This window comes from Tachypleus tridentatus, chromosome 10, assembly GCF_004210375.1.
Source record: "Tachypleus tridentatus isolate NWPU-2018 chromosome 10, ASM421037v1, whole genome shotgun sequence".
In the NCBI taxonomy this organism is placed as follows: Eukaryota; Metazoa; Arthropoda; class Merostomata; order Xiphosura; family Limulidae; genus Tachypleus; species Tachypleus tridentatus.
This window is the reverse complement of record NC_134834.1, coordinates 108,728,375-108,754,864: the sequence shown is the minus strand read 5'-3', so window position 1 is coordinate 108,754,864 and position 26,490 is coordinate 108,728,375. Positions and strand designations below refer to the sequence as shown.

Below are 26,490 nucleotides of genomic sequence, written 5' to 3'. Positions count from 1 at the left end.
AATAAGTGATGTGCTGTAACAACACTTTATTCACTGTATAAATAAGTGATGTGCTGTAACAACACTTTCTTCACTGTATAAATAAGTGATGTGCTGTAACAACACTTTCTTCACTGTATAAATAAGTGATGTGCTGTAACAACACTTTCTTCACTGTATAAATAAGTGATGTGCTGTAACAACACATTCTTCACTGTATAAATAAGTGATGTGCTGTAACAACACATTCTTCACTGTATAAATAAGTGATGTGCTGTAACAACACTTTCTTCACTGTATAAATAAGTGATGTGCTGTAACAGCACTTTCTTCACTGTATAAATAAGTGATGTGCTGTAACAACACATTCTTCACTGTATAAATAAGTGATGTGGTGTAACAACACTTTCTTCACTGTATAAATAAGTGATGTGCTGTAACAACACATTCTTCACTGTATAAATAAGTGATGTGCTGTAACAACACTTTCTTCACTGTATAAATAACTGATGTGCTGTAACAACACTTTCTTCACTGTATAAATAAGTGATGTGCTGTAACAGCACTTTCTTCACCGTATAAATAAGTGATGTGCTGTAACAACACTTTCTTCACTGTATAAATAAATGATGTGCTGTAACAACACTTTATTCCCTGTATAAATAAGTGATGTGCTGTAACAACACTTTCTTCACTGTATAAATAAATGATGTGCTGTAACAACACATTCTTCACTGTATAAATAAGTGATGTGCTGTAACAACACTTTCTTCACTGTATAAATAAGTGATGTGCTGTAACAACACTTTCTTCACTGTATAAATAAGTGATGTGGTGTAACAACACTTTCTTCACTGTATAAATAAGTGATGTGCTGTAACAACACTTTCTTCACTGTATAAATAAGTGATGTGCTGTAACAGCACTTTCTTCACCGTATAAATAAGTGATGTGCTGTAACAACACTTTCTTCACTGTATAAATAAATGATGTGCTGTAACAACACTTTATTCCCTGTATAAATAAGTGATGTGCTGTAACAACACTTTCTTCACTGTATAAATAAATGATGTGCTGTAACAACACTTTATTCCCTGTATAAATAAGTGATGTGCTGTAACAACACTTTCTTCACTGTATAAATAAATGATGTGCTGTAACAACACTTTATTCCCTGTATAAATAAGTGATGTGCTGTAACAACACTTTCTTCACTGTATAAATAAGTGATGTGCTGTAACAACACTTTCTTCACTGTATAAATAAGTGATGTGCTGTAACAACACATTCTTCACTGTATAAATAAGTGATGTGCTGTAACAACACTTTCTTCACTGTATAAATAAGTGATGTGCTGTAACAACACTTTCTTGTTCTTCCCAATGCTTTACCTGTAAAAGAAATTCCACTGTCAAATCATTAGCATTTGTATCCTAATTAGTAGAATTTCCAGATATAATAATGTTAGTAAAGCAGTAATGAGTTCCTTCTTTAGTTTGTGAAAAGCTCGTTCGTAACCATTATTCCAGTTAAACATATAAGGTTTGTCTGTAGTTTGTGTAGGGGATAAACCCTGCCACAGAACGTTTGTACAAAATGGTTGTAGCAAAACCACAGACGTACAAATAATTATACTTGTTTAATACACTTTTATTAGTGAAAATGACTAGTTGTAAGCAGTTTTTGTGCGAAGGCTGTTGATAAATATGCATTTTTCTTCTTGTCCTGTGATTGTTTCAGCTCGTTCGATATAAAATAGTGAAACTGAAAGTCAGAGGGGTGACTGTGCAATATTTGTATATTACTAAGTTGTTCTTGTGTCATAAACAGTTTGTGTCAGAGGTCATGCAATGCTCAAAACAGCTGTTTTTGAACAACTGAATCCATAAAATCACTTCTCTCTATTCCACATTTTCTCCTGATAGATGTTTCCCATATTCATCATCGGATATTTACTAAATTATCATTATTTCCTAACTCTTATCCTTGTCAGTGATTCTACAACTACTTCAATCAACTTGGAGTCCAATATCAATGGCTTGTCCAGCGATGTCTGATGGGTGGGGGTCATAAGGTGAACAACAACTTAGTTTTCCAAGTTTCTCTAGTGCATGATAAAGCAACAGTGTTATTGATATCACTAGTACTATCTGATAAAGCTACAGTGTTATTGGTATTACCAATACTATCTGATAAAGCTACGGTGTTATTGATATCACTAGTACTATCTGATAAAGCTTCAGTGTTATTGGTATCACCAGTACTATCTGATAAAGCTACAGTGTTATTGATATCACTAGTACTATCTGATACAGCTACAGTGTTATTGATATCACTAGTACTATCTGATAAAGCTACTGTATTATTGATATCACTAATACTATCTGATAAAGCTACGGTGTTATTGATATCACTAGTACTATCTGATAAAGCTACAGTATTATTGATATCACTAATACTATCTGATAAAGCTACAGTGTTATTGATATCACTAGTACTATCTGATAAAGCTACAGTGTTATTGATATCACTAGTACTATCTGATAAAGCTACAGTGTTATTGATATCACTAATACTATCTGATAAAGCTACGGTGTTATTGATATCACTAGTACTATCTGATAAAGCTACAGTATTATTGATATCACTAATACTATCTGATAAAGCTACGGTGTTATTGATATCACTAGTATTATCTGATAAAGCTACAGTGTTATTGATATCACTAGTACTATCTGATAAAGCTTCAGTGTTATTGGTATCACTAATACTATCTGATAAAGCTACGGTGTTATTGATATCACTAATACTATCTGATAAAGCTACAGTGTTATTGGTATCACTAGTACTATCTGATAAAGCTACAGTGTTATTGATATCACTAGTACTATCTGATAAAGCTACAGTGTTATTGATATCACTAGTACTATCTGATAAAGCTACAGTGTTATTGGTATCACTAGTACTATCTGATAAAGCTACAGTGTTATTGATATCACTAGTACTATCTGATAAAGCTACAGTGTTATTGATATCACTAGTACTATCTGATAAAGCTACAGTGTTATTGGTATCACTAATACTATCTGATAAAGCTACGGTGTTATTGATATCACTAATACTATCTGATAAAGCTACAGTGTTATTGGTATCACTAGTCCTATCTGATAAAGCCACAATATTATTGATATCACTAGTACTATCTGATAAAGCTACAGTGTTATTGTTATTCCTCATACTATCTGATAAAGCTACGGTGTTATTGATATCACTGGTACTATCTGATAAAGCAACAGTATTATTGGTATCACTAGTACTATCTGATAAAGCTACAGTGTTATTGATATCACTAGAGCTCTTTGATAAAGCTACAGTGTTATTGATATCACTAGTACTATCTGATAAAGCTACAGTATTATTGGTATCACTAGTACTATCTGATAAAGCTACAGTGTTATTGGTATCACTAGTACTATCTGATAAAGCTTCAGTGTTGTTGATATCACTAGTACTATCTGATAAAGCTACAGTGTTATTGATATCACTAGTACTATCTGATAAAGCTACAGTGTTATTAGTATTACTAATACTATCTGATAAAGCTTCGGTGTTATTGATATCACTAGTACTATCTGATAAAGCTACTGTATTATTGATATCACTAATACTATGTGATAAAGCTACAGTGTTATTGGTATCACTAGTACTATCTGATAAAGCTTCAGTGTTGTTGGTATCACTAGTACTATCTGATCAAGCTTCAGTGTTATTGGTATCACCAGTACTATCTGATAAAGCTACAGTGTTATTGATATCACTAGTACTATCTGATACAGCTACAGTGTTATTGATATCACAAGTACTATCTGATAAAGCTACTGTATTATTGATATCACTAATACTATCTAATAAAGCTACAGTATTATTGATATCACTAGTACTATCTGATAAAGCAACAGTGTTATTGATATCACTAGTACTATCTGATAAAGCTACAGTGTTATTGGTATTACCAATACTATCTGATAAAGCAACAGTGTTATTGATATCACTAGTACTATCTGATAAAGCTACAGTGTTATTGGTATTACCAATACTATCTGATAAAGCTACGGTGTTATTGATATCACTAGGACTATCTGATAAAGCTACAGTGTTATTGATATCACTAGTACTATCTGATAAAGCTACAGTGTTATTGATATCACTAGTACTATCTGATAAAGCTACAGTGTTATTGATATCACTAGTACTATCTGATAAAGCTACAGTGTTATTGATATCACTAGTACTATCTGATAAAGCTACAGTGTTATTGATATCACTGGTACTATCTGATAAAGCTACAGTGTTATTGGTATCACTAGTATTATCTGATAAAGCTACAGTGTTATTGATATCACTAGTACTACCTGATAAAGCTTCAGTGTTATTGGTATCACCAGTACTATCTGATAAAGCTACAGTGTTATTGATATCACTAGTACTATCTGATACAGCTACAGTGTTATTGATATCACTAGTACTATCTGATAAAGCTACTGTATTATTGATATCACTAATACTATCTGATAAAGCTACGGTGTTATTGATATCACTAGTGCTATCTGATAAAGCTACAGTATTATTGATATCACTAATACTATCTGATAAAGCTACGGTGTTATTGATATCACTAGTATTATCTGATAAAGCTACAGTGTTATTGATATCACTAGTACTATCTGATAAAGCTTCAGTGTTATTGGTATCACTAGTACTATCTGATAAAGCTTCAGTGTTATTGGTATCACTAGTACTATCTGATAAAGCTTCAGTGTATTGATATCACTTGTACCATCTGATAAAGCTTCAGTGTTGTTGATATCACTTGTACTATCTGATAAAGCTTCAGTGTTATTGATATCACTAGTACTATCTGATAAAGCTTCAGTGTTATTGATATCACTTGTACTATCTGATAAAGCTTCAGTGTTATTGATATCACTAGTACTATCTGATAAAGCTTCAGTGTTATTGATATCACTAGTACTATCTGATAAAGCTACAGTGTTATTGATATCACTAGTACTATCTGATAAAGCTACAGTGTTATTGATATCACTAGTACTATCTGATAAAGCTTCAGTGTTATTGATATCACTAGTACTATCTGATAAAGCTTCAGTGTTATTGATATCACTAGTACTGTCTGATAAAGCTTCAGTGTTATTGATATCACTTGTACTATCTGATAAAGCTTCAGTGTTATTGATATCACTAGTACTATCTGATAAAGCTTCAGTGTTATTGATATCACTAGTACTATCTGATAAAGCTACAGTGTTATTGATATCACTAGTACTATCTGATAAAGCTACAGTGTTATTGATATCACTAGTACTATCTGATAAAGCTACAGTGTTATTGGTATCACTAGTACTATCTGATAAAGCTACAGTGTTATTGATATCACTAGTACTATCTGATAAAGCTACGGTGTTATTGATATCACTAGTACTATCTGATAAAGCTACAGTGTTATTGATATCACTATTACTATCTGATAAAGCTACAGTGTTATTGATATCACTATTACCATCTGATAAAGCTACAGTGTTATTGGTATCACTAGTACTATCTGATAAAGCTACAGTGTTATTGATATCACTAGTACTATCTGATAAAGCTACGGTGTTATTGATATCACTAGTACTATCTGATAAAGCTACAGTGTTATTGATATCACTATTACTATCTGATAAAGCTACAGTGTTATTGATATCACTATTACTATCTGATAAAGCTACAGTGTTATTGGTATCACTAGTACTATCTGATAAAGCTACAGTGTTATTGATATCACTAGTACTATCTGATAAAGCTTCAGTGTTGTTGGTATCACTAGTACTATCTGATAAAGCTTCAGTGTTATTGGTATCACTAGTACTATCTGATAAAGCTTCAGTGTTGTTGGTATCACTAGTACTATCTGATCAAGCTTCAGTGTTATTGGTATCACCAGTACTATCTGATAAAGCTACAGTGTTATTGATATCACTAGTACTATCTGATACAGCTACAGTGTTATTGATATCACTAGTACTATCTGATAAAGCTACTGTATTATTGATATCACTAATACTATCTAATAAAGCTACAGTATTATTGATATCACTAGTACTATCTGATAAAGCAACAGTGTTATTGTTATCACTAGTACTATCTGATAAAGCTACAGTGTTATTGGTATTTTCAATACTATCTGATAAAGCAACAGTGTTATTGATATCACTAGTACTATCTGATAAAGCTACAGTGTTATTGGTATTACCAATACTATCTGATAAAGCTACTGTATTATTGATATCACTTGTACTATCTGATAAAGCTTCAGTGTTGTTGATATCACTTGTACTATCTGATAAAGCTTCAGTGTTATTGATATCACTAGTACTGTCAGATAAAGCTACAGTGTTATTGATATCACTAGTACTATCTGATAAAGCTTCAGTGTTATTGGTATCACTAATACTATCTGATAAAGCTACGGTGTTATTGATATCACTAATACTATCTGATAAAGCTACAGTGTTATTGGTATCACTAGTACTATCTGATAAAGCTACAGTGTTATTGATATCACTAGTACTATCTGATAAAGCTACAGTGTTATTGATATCACTAGTACTATCTGATAAAGCTACAGTGTTATTGGTATCACTAGTACTATCTGATAAAGCTACAGTGTTATTGATATCACTAGTACTATCTGATAAAGCTACAGTATTATTGATATCACTAATACTATCTGATAAAGCTACGGTGTTATTGATATCACTAGTGCTATCTGATAAAGCTACAGTATTATTGATATCACTAATACTATCTGATAAAGCTACGGTGTTATTGATATCACTAGTATTATCTGATAAAGCTGCAGTGTTATTGATATCACTAGTACCATCTGATAAAGCTTCAGTGTTATTGGTATCACTAGTACTATCTGATAAAGCTTCAGTGTTATTGGTATCACTAGTACTATCTGATAAAGCTTCAGTGTAGTTGATATCACTTGTACTATCTGATAAAGCTTCAGTGTTGTTGATATCACTTGTACTATCTGATAAAGCTTCAGTGTTATTGATATCACTAGTACCGTCTGATAAAGCTTCAGTGTTATTGATATCACTTGTACCTATCTGATAAAGCTTCAGTGTTATTGATATCACTAGTACTATCTGATAAAGCTTCAGTGTTATTGATATCACTAGTACTATCTGATAAAGCTACAGTGTTATTGATATCACTAGTACTATCTGATAAAGCTACAGTGTTATTGATATCACTAGTACTATCTGATAAAGCTTCAGTGTTATTGATATCACTAGTACTATCTGATAAAGCTTCAGTGTTATTGATATCACTAGTACTATCTGATAAAGCTTCAGTGTTATTGATATCACTAGTACTATCTGATAAAGCTTCAGTGTTATTGATATCACTAGTACTATCTGATAAAGCTTCAGTGTTATTGATATCACTTGTACTATCTGATAAAGCTTCAGTGTTATTGATATCACTTGTATATCTGATAAAGCTTCAGTGTTATTATATCACTTGTACTATCTGATAAAGCTTCAGTGTTATTGATATCACTAGTACTGTCTGATAAAGCTTCAGTGTTATTGATATCACTTGTACTATCTGATAAAGCTTCAGTGTTATTGATATCACTAGTACTATCTGATAAAGCTACAGTGTTATTGATATCACTAGTACTATCTGATAAAGCTTCAGTGTTATTGGTATCACCAGTACTATCTGATAAAGCTACAGTGTTATTGATATCACTAGTACTATCTGATACAGCTACAGTGTTATTGATATCACTAGTACTATCTGATAAAGCTACTGTATTATTGATATCACTAATACTATCTGATAAAGCTACGGTGTTATTGATATCACTTGTACTATCTGATAAAGCTTCAGTGTTATTGATATCACTAGTACTATCTGATAAAGCTTCAGTGTTATTGATATCACTAGTACCATCTGATAAAGCTACAGTGTTATTGATATCACTAGTACTATCTGATAAAGCTACAGTGTTATTGATATCACTAGTACTATCTGATAAAGCTTCAGTGTTATTGATATCACTAGTACTATCTGATAAAGCTTCAGTGTTATTGATATCACTAGTACTATCTGATAAAGCTTCAGTGTTATTGATATCACTAGTACTATCTGATAAAGCTTCAGTGTTATTGATATCACTAGTACTATCTGATAAAGCTTCAGTGTTATTGATATCACTTGTACTATCTGATAAAGCTTCAGTGTTATTGATATCACTTGTACTATCTGATAAAGCTTCAGTGTTATTGATATCACTAGTACTATCTGATAAAGCTTCAGTGTTATTGATATCACTTGTACTATCTGATAAAGCTTCAGTGTTATTGATATCACTAGTACTATCTGATAAAGCTACAGTGTTATTGATATCACTAGTACTATCTGATAAAGCTTCAGTGTTATTGGTATCACCAGTACTATCTGATAAAGCTACAGTGTTATTGATATCACTAGTACTATCTGATAAAGCTACAGTGTTATTGATATCACTAGTACTATCTGATAAAGCTACAGTATTATTGATATCACTAATACTATCTGATAAAGCTACGGTGTTATTGATATCACTAGTACTATCTGATAAAGCTACAGTATTATTGATATCACTAGTACTATCTGATAAAGCTACGGTGTTATTGATATCACTAGTACTATCTGATAAAGCTACAGTGTTATTGATATCACTAATACTATCTGATAAAGCTACGGTGTTATTGATATCACTAGTACTATCTGATAAAGCTACAGTATTATTGATATCACTAATACTATCTGATAAAGCTACGGTGTTATTGATATCACTAGTATTATCTGATAAAGCTTCAGTGTTATTGGTATCACTAGTACTATCTGATAAAGCTTCAGTGTTATTGGTATCACTAGTACTATCTGATAAAGCTTCAGTGTAGTTGATATCACTTGTACTATCTGATAAAGCTTCAGTGTTATTGATATCACTAGTACTGTCTGATAAAGCTTCAGTGTTATTGATATCACTTGTACTATCTGATAAAACTTCAGTGTTATTGGTATCACTAGTACTATCTGATAAAGCTTCAGTGTTATTGGTATCACTAGTACTATCTGATAAAGCTTCAGTGTTGTTGATATCACTTGTACTATCTGATAAAGCTTCAGTGTTATTGATATCACTAGTACTATCTGATAAAGCTTCAGTGTTATTGATATCACTTGTACTATCTGATAAAACTTCAGTGTTATTGATATCACTAGTACTATCTGATAAAGCTTCAGTGTTGTTGATATCACTAGTACTATCTGATAAAGCTTCAGTGTTATTGGTATCACTAGTACTATCTGATAAAGCTTCAGTGTTGTTGATATCACTAGTACTATCTGATAAAGCTACAGTGTTATTGGTATTACTAATACTATCTAATAAAGCTACAGTATTATTGATATCACTAGTACTATCTGATAAAGCAACAGTGTTATTGATATCACTAGTACTATCTGATAAAGCTACAGTGTTATTGGTATTACCAATACTATCTGATAAAGCAACAGTGTTATTGATATCACTAGTACTATCTGATAAAGCTACAGTGTTATTGATATCACTAGTACTATCTGATAAAGCTTCAGTGTTATTGGTATCACTAGTACTATCTGATAAAGCTTCAGTGTTATTGGTATCACTAGTACTATCTGATAAAGCTTCAGTGTAGTTGATATCACTTGTACTATCTGATAAAGCTTCAGTGTTATTGATATCACTAGTACTGTCTGATAAAGCTTCAGTGTTATTGATATCACTTGTACTATCTGATAAAACTTCAGTGTTATTGATATCACTAGTACTATCTGATAAAGCTTCAGTGTTATTGATATCACTAGTACTATCTGATAAAGCTTCAGTGTTATTGGTATCACTAGTACTATCTGATAAAGCTTCAGTGTTGTTGATATCACTAGTACTATCTGATAAAGCTACAGTGTTATTGGTATTACTAATACTATCTAATAAAGCTACAGTATTATTGATATCACTAGTACTATCTGATAAAGCAACAGTGTTATTGATATCACTAGTACTATCTGATAAAGCTACAGTGTTATTGGTATTACCAATACTATCTGATAAAGCAACAGTGTTATTGATATCACTAGTACTATCTGATAAAGCTACAGTGTTATTGGTATTACCCATACTATCTGATAAAGCTACGGTGTTATTGATATCACTAGTGCTATCTGATAAAGCTACAGTGTTATTGATATCACTAGTACTATCTGATAAAGCTACAGTGTTATTGGTATCACTAGTACTATCTGATAAAGCTACAGTGTTATTGATATCACTAGTACTATCTGATAAAGCTACAGTGTTATTGGTATCACTAGTACTATCTGATAAAGCTACAGTGTTATTGATATCACTAGTACTATCTGATAAAGCTACAGTGTTATTGGTATCACCAGTACTATCTGATAAAGCTACAGTGTTATTGATATCACTAGTACTATCTGATACAGCTACAGTGTTATTGATATCACTAGTACTATCTGATAAAGCTACTGTATTATTGATATCACTAATACTATCTGATAAAGCTACAGTATTATTGATATCACTAATACTATCTGATAAAGCTACGGTGTTATTGATATCACTAGTACTATCTGATAAAGCTACAGTGTTATTGATATCACTAATACTATCTGATAAAGCTACGGTGTTATTGATATCACTAGTGCTATCTGATAAAGCTACAGTATTATTGATATCACTAATACTATCTGATAAAGCTACGGTGTTATTGATATCACTAGTATTATCTGATAAAGCTACAGTGTTATTGATATCACTAGTACTATCTGATAAAGCTTCAGTGTTATTGGTATCACTAGTACTATCTGATAAAGCTTCAGTGTTATTGGTATCACTAGTACTATCTGATAAAGCTTCAGTGTAGTTGATATCACTTGTACTATCTGATAAAGCTTCAGTGTTGTTGATATCACTTGTACTATCTGATAAAGCTTCAGTGTTATTGATATCACTAGTACTGTCTGATAAAGCTTCAGTGTTATTGATATCACTTGTACTATCTGATAAAGCTTCAGTGTTATTGATATCACTAGTACTATCTGATAAAGCTTCAGTGTTATTGATATCACTAGTACTATCTGATAAAGCTACAGTGTTATTGATATCACTAGTACTATCTGATAAAGCTACAGTGTTATTGATATCACTAGTACTATCTGATAAAGCTTCAGTGTTATTGATATCACTAGTACTATCTGATAAAGCTTCAGTGTTATTGATATCACTTGTACTATCTGATAAAGCTTCAGTGTTATTGATATCACTAGTACTATCTGATAAAGCTTCAGTGTTATTGATATCACTAGTACTATCTGATAAAGCTACAGTGTTATTGATATCACTAGTACTATCTGATAAAGCTTCAGTGTTATTGGTATCACCAGTACTATCTGATAAAGCTACAGTGTTATTGATATCACTAGTACTATCTGATAAAGCTACAGTGTTATTGATATCACTAGTACTATCTGATAAAGCTACAGTGTTATTGATATCACTAATACTATCTGATAAAGCTACGGTGTTATTGATATCACTAGTACTATCTGATAAAGCTACAGTATTATTGATATCACTAATACTATCTGATAAAGCTACGGTGTTATTGATATCACTAGTACTATCTGATAAAGCTACAGTGTTATTGATATCACTAATACTATCTGATAAAGCTACGGTGTTATTGATATCACTAGTGCTATCTGATAAAGCTACAGTATTATTGATATCACTAATACTATCTGATAAAGCTACGGTGTTATTGATATCACTAGTATTATCTGATAAAGCTACAGTGTTATTGATATCACTAGTACTATCTGATAAAGCTTCAGTGTTATTGGTATCACTAGTACTATCTGATAAAGCTTCAGTGTTATTGGTATCACTAGTACTATCTGATAAAGCTTCAGTGTAGTTGATATCACTTGTACTATCTGATAAAGCTTCAGTGTTATTGATATCACTTGTACTATCTGATAAAGCTTCAGTGTTATTGATATCACTAGTACTATCTGATAAAGCTTCAGTGTTATTGATATCACTTGTACTATCTGATAAAGCTTCAGTGTTATTGATATCACTAGTACTATCTGATAAAGCTTCAGTGTTATTGATATCACTAGTACTATCTGATAAAGCTACAGTGTTATTGATATCACTAGTACTATCTGATAAAGCTACAGTGTTATTGATATCACTAGTACTATCTGATAAAGCTTCAGTGTTATTGATATCACTAGTACTATCTGATAAAGCTTCAGTGTTATTGATATCACTAGTACTATCTGATAAAGCTTCAGTGTTATTGATATCACTAGTACTATCTGATAAAGCTTCAGTGTTATTGATATCACTAGTACTATCTGATAAAGCTTCAGTGTTATTGATATCACTTGTACTATCTGATAAAGCTTCAGTGTTGTTGATATCACTTGTACTATCTGATAAAGCTTCAGTGTTATTGATATCACTAGTACTGTCTGATAAAGCTTCAGTGTTATTGATATCACTTGTACTATCTGATAAAGCTTCAGTGTTATTGATATCACTAGTACTATCTGATAAAGCTTCAGTGTTATTGATATCACTACTGCTTAACAAAGTTATCTTTTTTCATCTTTATCACACTGAAGGTGTATGAATACTTTATGCGTGGCTATTTCTTATTCGTTTTGATAGAGATTAAATATTGTTTACCTGAGTAAAGTGTCCGATTTTTTTGTCGGATGGAGTGTTAACTTTAAATGGGGAGATGTAAGATACAGGCATGTCCTTCACTTCCGAGTACCAAGAATTTATAGCCGTTGTCCAGTTAGGAGGTGGACAGGTGTTCTGACTTGTATACAATGTATAGAGGTTCTGCCCAACGGAAAAGTTGCCTATAGAAATATTGTAGAAACAATAAGACTTCTTTTTGATTAGATTACACCTGATCTTGACGTGTAAAATATAAAACTATAAACTATATTTTACCGTTTTGAACTATACAAGATGATTCAGATTTGTTACAATGAGGTTCCAGAGACAAAGTAAGAATTTTTCAGTACATACCAACTTGACGACATGTTCGACAGTCGTGTCTATAAACACACTGATCGCTGTGCTTCTGAGCAATACCTGCTAATTCTTCATCCCACACCTGAAACAAGAATGTAATAGAACGTGCATTTATTGCGTGACATAATTATAATAAATATTGTGCTAGTGGTACTTTGGTTTTTCTTATAAGTTATGTAAAATATAAGACGCCAGTGTTTCCAACTGTTGACACGAAGAAACTGTAGTAAATATATGAACAACTGCACACCCCTTCTTTTAAGAAATAGATATATACACATTCATATATATATGTATATACTGAATAATACAGGGACATGTGGATTCGATATAAATGAAGTATTTATCGTTTGTTTGTTTTGAATTTCGCGCAAACATGCACGAGGGCTATCTACGCTAGTCGTCTCAAAGTTAGTAGCGTAAGACTAGAAGGAAGGCAGTCTGTCATCACCACCCACTGACAACTCTTGGGCTACTCTTTTACCAACGAATAATGGGATTGACCGTCACATTATAACGTCCCCACGGCTAAAAGGACGAGCATGTTTAGTGTGACGGGGATTTGAACTCGCGACCCCCATATTACGAGTTGAGTATACTAACCACCTGGCCATACGTGGACAAGTATTTATAGAGAGATAACATAATTTTTTAATGAACAATTTTTCAACTTTAGTTTCTCATATGCATAAGGAGTTTTTGTTTTGTTTTTAGTATCGCTGTTAAACGTTAACCGAATTACCCTAAAATAATGTTTGTTTGTTTGTTTGGAATTAAGCATAAATCTCCAAAATTGGCTATTTGTGGTCTGCCCACCACGGGTGTCAAAACCGACATCTGATGGTGTGAGTCCGCAGACGTACCGCTGTGTTAGGCCTAAAATAATAAACGGGCCTTCCTTCATATTTCATTGTAATATCAAGAAGTTTAGTACATACTTTAAATATGGAAAACAAACAGATGTTTATGTAGTAGTTTTATGTAAATAGTACATTTACGTTACGTTTATGCATTCTGATGCTTTTAGCATAATTTTATGTAAAACGTGTTTTTTTTCTTAGCACTTTGATGTAAACAATATTTCTATATTTTAACCAAAAGAAACGTTTCTGTAGTAATTTCACTTACATATTATTTACACACTAATTTTACAGTGAAAAAGTTTTATATTATAGTTTGACATAAACAACATTTAAGTATTAGTTTCAGATGAGCGATGTTTCTATAATAGTTTTATAAAACCCACTATTAGCTTGATCTAAACACTATGTCTATGCTAGTTTTAAAATGAACACATTTTTATGACAATTTCATGTAGTGCGTTTTACGTATATTATTGTACACGAGTTATAAACTATGAATAATTTCCACACGTATTTCCAATACCATAGTCATGTAACATTGCTGAAGGTATTTCAAACTTACATAACCCTGTAATATTACTACAGATACTTTCAGTGTAATATCGTCAGAGGTATTTCAAAAGCCACAACTGTATAATATTGCTACAAATATTTATTGTACTCGTAATCATTGTATTTTTGATATTGTATAGCTGATTATACACACAAGCACATATATATATATATCCGTGATTTTCATCCCATCATGGGTGAGTTTTGTGTTTACAATTATGTGAGAACGTTTTGTCACAATCCTACAAGTTATACTGATACCATTACGAAACTTATTAGACTGGTGAACACGACTGATAAATAACAACACATAACGTGATGTTTATAATATGATTTTTACTTTTTCTTGTTTCTGGACAGAAAGTGTTATTTCCCAATTGCTTATGCCTAAAGTAAATGGAGAAGACCTATTTTTTCTCTTCAAATTTTGCTTTTGTGACCTGGGAGCGTATAACGAAAACGTGATGGGAGACTATATTTGGGGGCTGATATGTGAAAATGATTTACATTACAGTCGCAAATCTAAAAAAACTACTCACTTCTAAACATTTTTGTATAACTTTAGTATAAATACATGTAAATCTTGATTCATATGTTGTTTTATTTAGACCTTATGTAAATGAACATGTACAAATTTGCCCGTTTTTTACATAGAAAATAGGCTAATTTCTAAACGTTTGAAGGGAATAATGGCCAATTGACTGTACTTTTACAACCTAAGTAATTAAGAACTAACACATACTATCCAGGAACAAAATTTGTGTTACATAGTGTAATGATTATTAGAGATTACAGTTCCAGCCGCTAGGTGAAATGTCAGTAAGGGCACTTGAACACAAAATGGAAATCTTAACAACAGTATTAGCTAGAGTCATTTTATTTAGATTAAATATATGTTTTCAGAAATAATACTGAAATCAAAAAGCTTAAAACGATTTTAGAAGTTTGTTTGTTCTTACATTCTAATGTGTTTTTCGTCAGTTATATATGTATCAGTTACATATGTATTACTTATTATCTTAAATCACGATTTAAAAAAATTATTATTACTATAAAGATGTCGTGACTCTATTATTTCTGAGAATAAAACCTACCATTTGAAGCATGTCTGCAGCTCCTGGGAAGCTGTTGGTTGTTTCTTGACCCAAAGCAAGCCTATTTCGAAGAGAATTGTGGGTGTTCACAATTTCCGTCTTCTGGTCTTTAGAAACCCCAGAAGAGGCTTTGGAGCAGCTAGACTTAGGGGCTAAGCAAAAAGTGGGGCTTTTGTTGAATCTCATGTAGAGCGAGGGACACGTATCCGCTTTTACTGACTCGGACTGTATTAGGGGGACCCCGACGGCCAGTAATACGTAATAAACAAAGGCCATTCTTCTTAAACTTCTACAGGAATAGATCGGTAAGTTTTATCAAAAATAAAGCTGATTTGGTAAGAAGCAAATATAATTGGTTTCTATAGAAAACGTTTTATGATTTTCACGAAGTTGCCATACGGTTGTATTAATTATGAATGTAAATAAATAGAAAAATACAGTTATTAGCTTCTAAACGATAATAACTTACAAGAGTAAAAAAATACACTCAAACTTCACCCTTATGTATGACATTTTGACTTTAGTCCTACACCTGACTCAGTATTCAGAAACACTAATGCTCACGTCAAATGAATAATATAAATGGAATGTGAAATTACATACATAAAGACAAATAAGTAAACAATGAGTCCAAAACTTGTCCATTTTATTTATTTATGCACTTGAAAGAGCTCTAATGGTCCATCACACAGTTTCGTCCGTGAGCTCTGCCATTATTGTGGAGTATTCTAGGACTTGGGAAATCGGTCCAATGCGTCTACGTTTAATATTCATTTTGAACAGTATATATATTTATTTATTTATTTATTATCGGCGTTAGTGTAAGTTATTTCTTTAAATTTTTTAACACATGATGGATTATCTTTCTTATCATTTAAATGCTGAGACGTCTTATCTTATTTTATTGTTTTTTGTTGTTTTTTTTGGAATTTCGCACAAAGCTATTCGAGGGCTATCTGTGCTAGCCGTCCCTAATTTAGCAGTGTAAGACTAGAGGGAAGGCAGCTAGTCATCACCACCCACCGCCAACTCTTGGGCTACTCTTTTACCAACGAATAGTGGGATTGACCGTCACATTATACGCCCCCACGGCTGGGAGGGCGAGCATGTTTAGCGCGACGCGGGCGCGAACCCGCGACCCTCGGATTACGAGTCGCACACCTTACGCGCTTGGCCATGCCAGGCCCATTTTATTTTAATATTTGAGAATACGGCTTATTATCCGAGTCTCGCGGTTGTGAACAACTCACAACAATAAACTTGAAGTTTCGGGTCAATAAGATAACCCAACAGTTAACAGTGCATGGTGTTGACTAGCTGGCTTCTTATCACCGTGAATTAGGGACGCCTCGTGTAGCTTTGTGCGAAGTTTGACAACATACACAAACAGGTGTTATCTGATTTCAATATTTAAGCGTATGATATAATACAGTTTTTACAACATCACAATACAACTGTAAGTAACTTATGTTTACAAATAAACGAACGTTTCTTCAGTACCATAATTACGATATATCAAACTATACTCTAAACGACGGTTTCTTTTTTTTACTTTCAGTGAGATTTATCTAATGAGACTAACTCCTAAACCAACGTGTGTTTTTTTTTTCTACTTAAGAGGGATTTATCAAACTAATTTCCTGAATGAATGTTTTTTTGTACAGTAAGTGCGATTTATCTAACAATGTTTCTCGCCATAAAGCAATGCTCACAATAAAGCCTGTTTGTTGAAGTTTTCAGAGTTATTGCTGGTACTAGTTTCTCTCGAAATTACACATTATGTTGAAAGTCGTAAAGAATCTTTCACACACGCAAGAAAAATACGTTGTTTTAAAACACTTTAAAACGAAATTTTAAACTACTGTTAACCCTGGGTAAGAGAATCGTTTCTAAATTTTACAGTTTACAGTTAGAATAAAAACAGTTCATAACCCATTTTAAATTATCGATGTGATAGTAATAAACTGACGTACCTGTGATAACGTAATTGTTACCTTAGAATAAGAAGAAATGATAGTACACTCTACACGTTCATCTACCTTGATAAATAGAGTTCCATGTTCATCTCTTTAAATAGAGTTCCATGTACAGGTTAGAAGACCGTTGCAAAAGAACACGGAGAGTACACTGTGTTCTCCCATACAAGGAAATGAATAGCTTAACACAACAGGATATGAGCGGTAATGCTAGGTACAGAGTAACATATCTGTTGACAAACTGGTCACCTTTACGCAATCATACGAAGCAGTCAAGTGAAACTGTCGTGTTCTTCGAATGTTATTCTAATGATTCAAACTGTTTTTTTGCTTCAAGTGTAACGTTTGGAATATCACATCAACGATTCCGGGAAATCAGAGTTATTATATCCAAAACACAGGAATGTAACGAAGGTATTACATCGAAGCTGGAACGTATATAGCCAGTAACGATTTTTTTTTCTTTTACTTTTAGTACGTTTTAACGAATGTCGAGACGTTATTTGTTTAGTGTAATCTGGACAAACAAAGTTACTATACACTCTTTACCATATCATGTACCTGTTTAAGTTTGTCTGGTTCCAGTGTATTAGTTTGGCAAGTTTATTTGTTTGTTTTAAAATTTCGCGCAAAGCTACTCGAGGGCTATCTGCGCTAGCCGTCCCTATTTTAGCAGTGTAAGACTAGAAGGAAGGCAGCTAGTCATCACCACCCACCGCCAACTCTTGGGCTACTCTTTTAACAACGAATAGTGGGATTGACCGTCAACCTTGTAACGCACCCACGGCTGAAAGGGCAAGCATGTTTGGTGCGATGGGGGATTCGAACCCACGATCCCCAGATGACGAGTCGAACGCCTTAACCCAAAAGGCCATGCCGAGCCAGTTTGACAAAAATCGAAACAATTCACATTTTTTTATTTTTTTACACAAATTTCGGTAAACTATACGCAATACTCGTCTTATTAATACAATAACACGCTATGCATAAATTTGTTACTTACGAAAACAATTATTCCCTAGTTAATCAAACACGTGAAGTCACAAACCCTAAAATTTAAAACCATTTTTTTTAATTTTGGCAAGTTCGGTGACACATTCGACCATCTCTTTAGTTTGGTAAGCTTGTTAACAAATCCCTTACTTTAACATGCTTGGTGTAGCATCACCTTGATTTATTATGATAGTAATGTACGAATGAGAATTCTGAACTATTTCGGTCAACAAAAGTGAGAAATACAAAATTGTTTAAACCCCAAAAAAAAAAAAAACCCAAAACGGAAACACAGGCTAAAATCATTTTGTAAAATAACCAAAAAAAAATCGAAAGTAGCATAGATCCCCAAATCCTTAAAATAGCTCAAAATCGCTACAACATTTTTCATTATCCTTCCTTTCATGTCTGATCCCTACCTAAGGGGATGGGGATTTCTGTCCTTAACTTAGAAGTAAGGACTATTATTATTTTAACATTCGAATTGTTATGAATAGAAGATCAAAATGTTGTCTCCCAGTGGCACAGCAGTAAGTCTGCGGACTCAGACTGCTAGAAATCGGGTTTTGATACCCGTGGTGGGCAGAGCACATATAGCCCATTGTGTAGCTCTGTGCTTAATTACAAACAAACAAATCAAAGTGTTAGAGATACCTTATTCATATACTACAAATGGTTCTAGCGCTCTGAGGAAGCACAGCTTAAATCAATAAAAAAATCATAAAACTCTAAAAGTTACATATTAAATTAAATGAACACTCACAACTGAACAATAATAATTTATATCAACTTAGCTAGCTGAAAATGTTGTTAATATTTACCCATTTTATATATTTAAATATAGATTATTTTAATTATTTGACAAAATTTTCCATTTTTGATCATTTTATATTATTAATTAATTTTTCAGTACCTACCACTGAGTAATTACTACATTTCAATGCATTATTCTTTCATGTTATTATAATTACGTTTTATAATGTTTTACCCAATGCATTTGGTATCAATTATTTGTATAAATTGTGGTATACTTTTAAGATAACTATTAATTATTTTTAAACCAAGTAGTTCTTCGTTTTCATACATAATTGATATTTCTTTGATACCAAACTGTGTTAACGTATTTTGTTTAGTTGAAGTATACTGCAGTTTTAAAAAATTTGATCATAGTTTATATCAAATAACGAAAAACATTTTTAATAATTCTTAGAAGTGTAAACAAATTGCTTAAACTAAATTTTATTACGAAGCCTCAATTTTTACTCCCAGTTATAAATAAGAGTTATATCATTTATTGCTGCCTTAATATCGGTTTTCGTTAAAGTTTTTACTAAATCGAACAAGTAAAACTACATGGAGTTTGTCCCAGTTGCCATTCTTACCACATGTTTAATTAACTGAGTTTTAATTATTTTTGAGTCATAGACAGAGAATTAATTCACTGAGTTTAGAAGTTTTATTGCATTTATTTATTTAAAGTTAAGCGTAAGGCACAAAGGGTTATCTGTGCTTTGCCCACCACGGGTATCGAAACCTATATTGAAAGTTGTAGACATACTTTGTGCTATCTGTGATCGATAGAGTGAATTGTTACAATTACATAATTTTTATACAGATTTTTTAATCAAATAAATATCCTTTACATTCATTGAATGCAGTTCTTGTTTGTTTGTATTTCGCGCAAAGCTTCATGAGGGCTATCTGCGCTAGCCGTCTTTAATTTAGCAGTGTAAGACTAGATGGAAAGCAGCTAGTCATCACCACCCACCGCCAACTCTTGGGCTACTCTTTTACCAACGAATAGTGAGATTGACCGTCACAATATAACGCCCTTACGGCTGGGAAGGCGAGCATGTTTGGTGCGACCGGGATTCGAACTCGCGACCCTCGGATTACGAGTCGAACGCCTTAACGCGCTTGGCCATAATAATGTAGTTTTATTTTTGGTAACAAACTTCTAAATAACTTTGACTTCTGACAAATTTTATCATGTTGTAATTTTAAGCCATACATATTAGATCTAAGTCTTACATATTAGATCTAAGCCATACATATTAGATCTAAGCCTTACATATTAGATTATTATTTTCCCATTTTCTCTTTTTTTTTTTTTTAAATCTTACCCAAATTTTTTTTTATAAACGTAACATCATAAAAAATTGTCTTTTGGATAATTTGAAATATCAAATAAATTAATGTTCTCTTTCATATTCTTATAGAGATAGTATATTTTTATGTTGTGCATATTAGAATCAGTATTTCAGTATAATAATTAGTTTCATAAATCCATGTTAGAACTTACAAACTCATTTACGAAAGATACAGAATGCTGATAACAACGTAAATTGGTTTAATGAATATTAATTTTGTTTTATTTATTTGAATAGCAGATAACATCGTATTGTAATGAAACTTTTGCTTATATGATACTGAAAAAATGTTTTTATTACGCGATGTGCGACACTCAAGAAATTGTTATTTTATCTATATGCAGATTTGCAGCAGGGTTTAGGAATTTTTCGTTTCGTCACCATTTCCCGTTACGAAGAACTTTTGTTTTATCCATTCTCAGGATGCAGATATGACGCCATGAATACGACACACGCGAATTTAATACACTGCGCGCCATGGGAAATCGGATAGTTTGTGTAATACTTTTCATGGGCTTTTGAAATACAAAATTGCATAACAGTTTGTATTTTAAAAAAATACATCACCATCGGCTTTAGTTCTCGTTTATATATTTAAATCAATATATTGGGCCCTGTACGGCCAGGTGATTAAGGCATTCGACTCGTAATCCGAGGGTCGCGCGTTCGAATCCACGTAACACCAAACATGCCCGCCTTTTCAGCCGTGGGGGCGTTATAATGTAACGGCCAATTCCAGTATTTGTTAGTAAAAGAGTAGTTCAAGAGTTGGCGGTGGGCGGTGATTACTAGCTGCTTTCTCTCTAGTCTTACACTGCTAAATTAGGAACGATTAATGCAAATAGCCCTCGAGTAGCTTTGCGCGAAATTCAAATAAACGAATAAGCGTTCTAAATGTTTTGTGCATGTTTAGTCATTATCCGATATACTACATTAATTAAATACACTTCAAAAGGTTGCTTGTATCACAAAAAGTTACAAATACCAAGTTATTATTTTCATTCGTCAGTTAAGTTGTCCATTCACTTGTTATTATTATATATCTTTCCTATTTCTTTAACCTTGACTTTAACCATTTTCATGAAATGAGTGTTTAATTTCGTTTATATAAATTATAATATAATATAATCTTTATAATATACATTAACATACTTGATAATATAACAAAATGGCGTCATTCTTGCATGTACATATAGCCCTTTTCCTGTTAGATGTTTGTTTGTAACGAGCCACGAAGCTACACAATGGGCTATCTGCGCTCTGCCCACCGCGGGTATTGAAACCTCTGTGCCGCTGCGGAAGAGCATTCTTCTGTAAGAATTAGGCTGAGACAGACTGCCCAGTTCCGACTTCGAACCAATCTCAAGAAAGCTTCAATGTCATCTTGTGTTCATCAGAACTGGGAAGCCTGGGTCAGCTTACCCTCACCCCAGTTTCATTCCTGGGTCATTCTTCTTTCTTGACGATCTCAGTTTGTATTCTTATTCTCTCTTTCTCTCTATCCATTTCTTCTTTTAGATTTTCCTCCTCTCTCTTCTGTTACCACTCTTCTCTCTCTCTATTTCTTGTTGTTGTTTGAAATAAAAAGCAATCATAGATCACGATATTTAAGTACCAGTCGCTCGCGCTATCAATCCTCTTTTCAAAATCGTCGCCATGGTTACATCGTTTAGTTATAGTTTTCTCCACCAATGAAGTTGTACGTACATAGGCCTTTTACTGGTTATATACATGTACTTCTCCAGCATGATAAACACTGTCGATCCAGGCTGGTTGGATATAACACTGATTGTAGGAATGTATGCATATTATTATAATAAAATCAAACCGGACTATTTGCTGTGTCAACAGAGGGGAATCGAACCACTGATTATAGCGTCCTATGTTCGAAGACTTGCAGCTGTCTCATCCGGGAAATTTTAGGAGGAACGCGTCCATAAAGCGCAGAACGGGATTTTGCGAGAAAGGGTGGCAAGCTATGCATGAATTCTTGGATTAACAGTTCGGGCACACTAACAACCTGGCCACACCTAATCATCAGATACTGAGAATAAATATTTACCGGTCTTTATTGTATTTTAATATTTCATATTGTATTTGTAATTTTTAATTCAACTCGTTGTTTGTCTTTATACTGGCAATGATTAGTCATTTTTCAATATACAGGGTGTTCGGAAAGTCACTGTGCAGTTTTGTAATCATATGTCTATTCAGTCTATTTCAAGCCAGCAACTGATAACGGTGTTTAGAAACAAAATAAGAAGAATCCAGGCCTGTATTGATGCCAACAGGGGTCACTTTCAACATTGTTTATAATTGTCATTCATATTTACCTCCTGTATTGTATACTGAAACATGTCTGTTAATAAATATATAAGTGCACAGAGACTTTCCGAACACCCTGTATAATTTTAGATCATTTAAGTAAATGCTTCGTAAATTTTACATAATTTACTGTGATAAGTCCAAAAGGAACGTGTTTGTTACATGTCTGGCTCTTTATAACTACCTTAAAAGTTAAGATTTTTCTGTTTATTCTCTTAGTTTCGGTATGCATTGTATAGTAGATCAGGTGTGGCATAGTGGTCAGTTTTTGGTTTATATTGCGTTACTGTAAATAAAATCGCCGTTGGTACGTTATTAGAATAACAGTTTTCCCCATTATTCAAGTAAAGTTATTTACGTTCTCCGCTAGTTGGATGCTCTTGAGTAGATGTTTAACATCATGACTATCAGTATAAAAGTGAGAACAGATAACGTAAATAACCTTTGTAAAGCTTCATGTGAATATCTAAACCAAACCAGCGACCTAGCGGCCTAACGTTTTGATGGTATATAGTTCTATTTTTAGAAAGGCAAGTCACCTTTCAGAGGTTGATTTCATTGTAGAAAGTTATAAGCCAAATATACGCGGGATTAAATATAAAATATGTATTTCAGGCTTTTTCTGCTAAAAAAAATTACGCTGATACTATGAAACAATTTCCTGCCATCGTGGTAATCCATACATTAAATTAACTTTGGACAATGATTTAGGCGTTACATAACCTCCAGTAAGGGTGTGACAATCCTTGTCGTGGTTTTAATGTGTTTGTCTTTTTAAGAAAGGACATGGAATATAAAACAAATAGAAGTTCAACCACACAATTAGATGTCACTGAAAGCTAGGAAGGTTTGTGTAAAATTCGAGAAGCAGTATGTCTATGTTACTACAAGAAGCCCCGGCATGGTCAGGTGGTCAGCGAGTTCGATTCGTAATCTGAGGATCGCGGGTTAGAATCCTCGTCGCACCCAACATGCTCGCCCTCTCATCCGTGGGGGCGTTATAATGTGACGATCAATCCCACTATTCGTTGGTAAAAGAGTAGTCCAAGAGTTGGTGGTGGGTGGTGCTGACTAGCTGCTTTCCCTCTAGTCTTACACTGCTAAGTTATGGACGGTTAGCGCAGATAGCTCTCGTGTAGCTTTGCGCGAAATTAAAACAAACAAAATACTTCAAGAAAACAACCCGTTGAAAAAAATGACAATTGGAACCGTTCTTTGAATCTTGAAGAAGAGTAGTCTGTTATAAATATCTGATCCTCACGTACATACAACAAAAAAATTATAACTCACTCTGTATATAGAAAGTTAACCCTACATACGTACAACATAATTTTGTAAGTGATTTTTGGTAAGTGAAAGTAAGAATACATAGCTTGATTCAGTGAATGTCAGTGGTATAGAATATCAGAATACATAGCTTGATTCAGTGAATGTCAGTGGTATAGAATATCAGAATACATAGCTTGATTCAGTGAATGTCTTTTAGAGTTTTGGTTTCGATATACTACTTATTATAAGCGAACTCTTTCCCCCCCAAAAATGGTAGTATAAACCATGGATCCTTCTTTTATCCCATCAGATTACCGCTAACATAAACAAGGTCCATTTATTTAGTTGTATGCTTAGCTTTAATGACTGTAACTTGAAAATTGACACTTTATGAACTTCATAATCAGATACGTATTTTCTTGGATTTATTAAGTTACATTACAAGAACACGTTTGTTTTGTTTTTGAATTTCGCGCAAAGCTGCTCGAGAGCTATCTGCACTAGCCGTCCCTAATTTAGCAGTGTAAGACTAGAGGGAAGGCAGCTAGTCATCACCACCCACCGCCAACTCTTGGGCTACTCTTTTCAAGAACACAGCGAACAAAATATTTGGGGAAAAATTAGTGGAAATCCCACTGCTATGAGTAAATTCATTGTGTTAGCTTCAATATGGATATTTCTAATATTAACTTGTATAACGGTTCTTCTGTTACCAGAGAACGTGATGTTACATTCATTACTAAGTGTATTATATATACAGAAACGTGACATTTTGCAACAACCATGCAGATCGTTTGCTGTCAGTTTTACCGAAAACAATCGTGCAATTTATATATGTCTATAGAAGATTGAATGTTGAGATATGGCCTCACTACCTATCCCATAATATTCATATTCATTTTCACGCATAGAGAAAATGTAATAACAGTGTATGGCTATTGATGGATTGATCCATGGTTGAAAATATGATGGCCACATTACCTCTCATAGAGACGTCAGTTTCATTCTCACACATGGAAAAAAAAACAAACTTAGTCAATGTGAAGGGCGTCGGATCGTACAGTCCAGGGTTTAAGAAGGCGATGCTGTTGAACACACTTTTTACTTTTGTATCTGTACACGTTATGAAAGTAAAGACAACTTTCGTTATTCTGTTCAAAGCTGGACAAAGTCTGTATGGAGCTAAACGTTTTTACCCTGGTCAAACCTAGCGACAACTACATCGAAAGCTCACATCTGGGGACAGCTATATCAACAGCTCAAACCTGGGGACAGCTACTTAAATAGCTCAAACCTGGGGCCAGTGACACTAATAGTTGAAACGTAGGGACAGCTAAATAAATAGCTCAAACTTAGGAGTAGCTACACTAATAGTTAAAACGTAGGGACAGCTACATCAACAGCTCAAACTTAGGAGTAGTTACACTAATAGTTAAAATGTAGGGACAGCTACATCAACAGCTCAAACTTAGGAGTAGCTACACTAATAGTTAAATGTAGGGACAGCTACATCAACAGCTCAAACTTAGGAGTAGCTACACTAATAGTTAAAACGTAGGGACAGCTACATCAACAGCTCAAACTTAGGAGTAGCTACACTAATAGTTAAAATGTAGGGACAGCTACATCAACAGCTCAAACTTAGGAGTAGCTACACTAATAGTTAAAATGTAGGGACAGCTACATCAACAGCTCAAACTTAGGAGTAGCTACACTAATAGTTAAAATGTAGGGACAGCTACATCAACAGCTCAAACTTAGGAGTAGCTACACTAATAGTTAAAACGTAGGGACAGCTACATCAACAGCTCAAACTTAGGAGTAGCTACACTAATAGTTAAAATGTAGGGACAGCTACATCAACAGCTCAAACTTAGGAGTAGCTACACTAATAGTTAAAACGTAGGGACAGCTACATCAACAGCTCAAACTTAGGAGTAGCTACACTAATAGTTAAAATGTAGGGACAGCTACATCAACAGCTTAAACTTAGGAGTAGCTACACTAATAGTTCAAACACAGAGACAGCTACAT

The 26,490-nt window shown here is 33.3% G+C and overlaps 1 protein-coding gene across 3 annotated transcripts in view; it reads right to left on the bottom strand.

Moving 5' to 3' along the window:
• LOC143230059 (venom allergen 5-like) overlaps window positions 1–17,740 on the bottom strand; it is a 43,305-nt gene extending 25,565 nt beyond the window's left edge. For all 3 annotated transcript variants that reach the window (XR_013016204.1, XM_076463056.1, XM_076463057.1), the window contains exons 1-4: window positions 17,717–17,740; window positions 15,744–16,032; window positions 13,229–13,316; window positions 12,875–13,056 (exon numbers count right to left, since the gene is read on the bottom strand). Coding sequence is in view for 2 of the 3 variants with exons in the window: in XM_076463056.1 (XP_076319171.1) it covers window positions 12,875–13,056; window positions 13,229–13,316; window positions 15,744–16,019 (546 nt within the window). In the remaining variant the exon portion in view is untranslated. The remainder of the gene's footprint in view (window positions 1–12,874; window positions 13,057–13,228; window positions 13,317–15,743; window positions 16,033–17,716) is intronic.
• Between the last annotated feature and the right edge of the window lie 8,750 nt (window positions 17,741–26,490).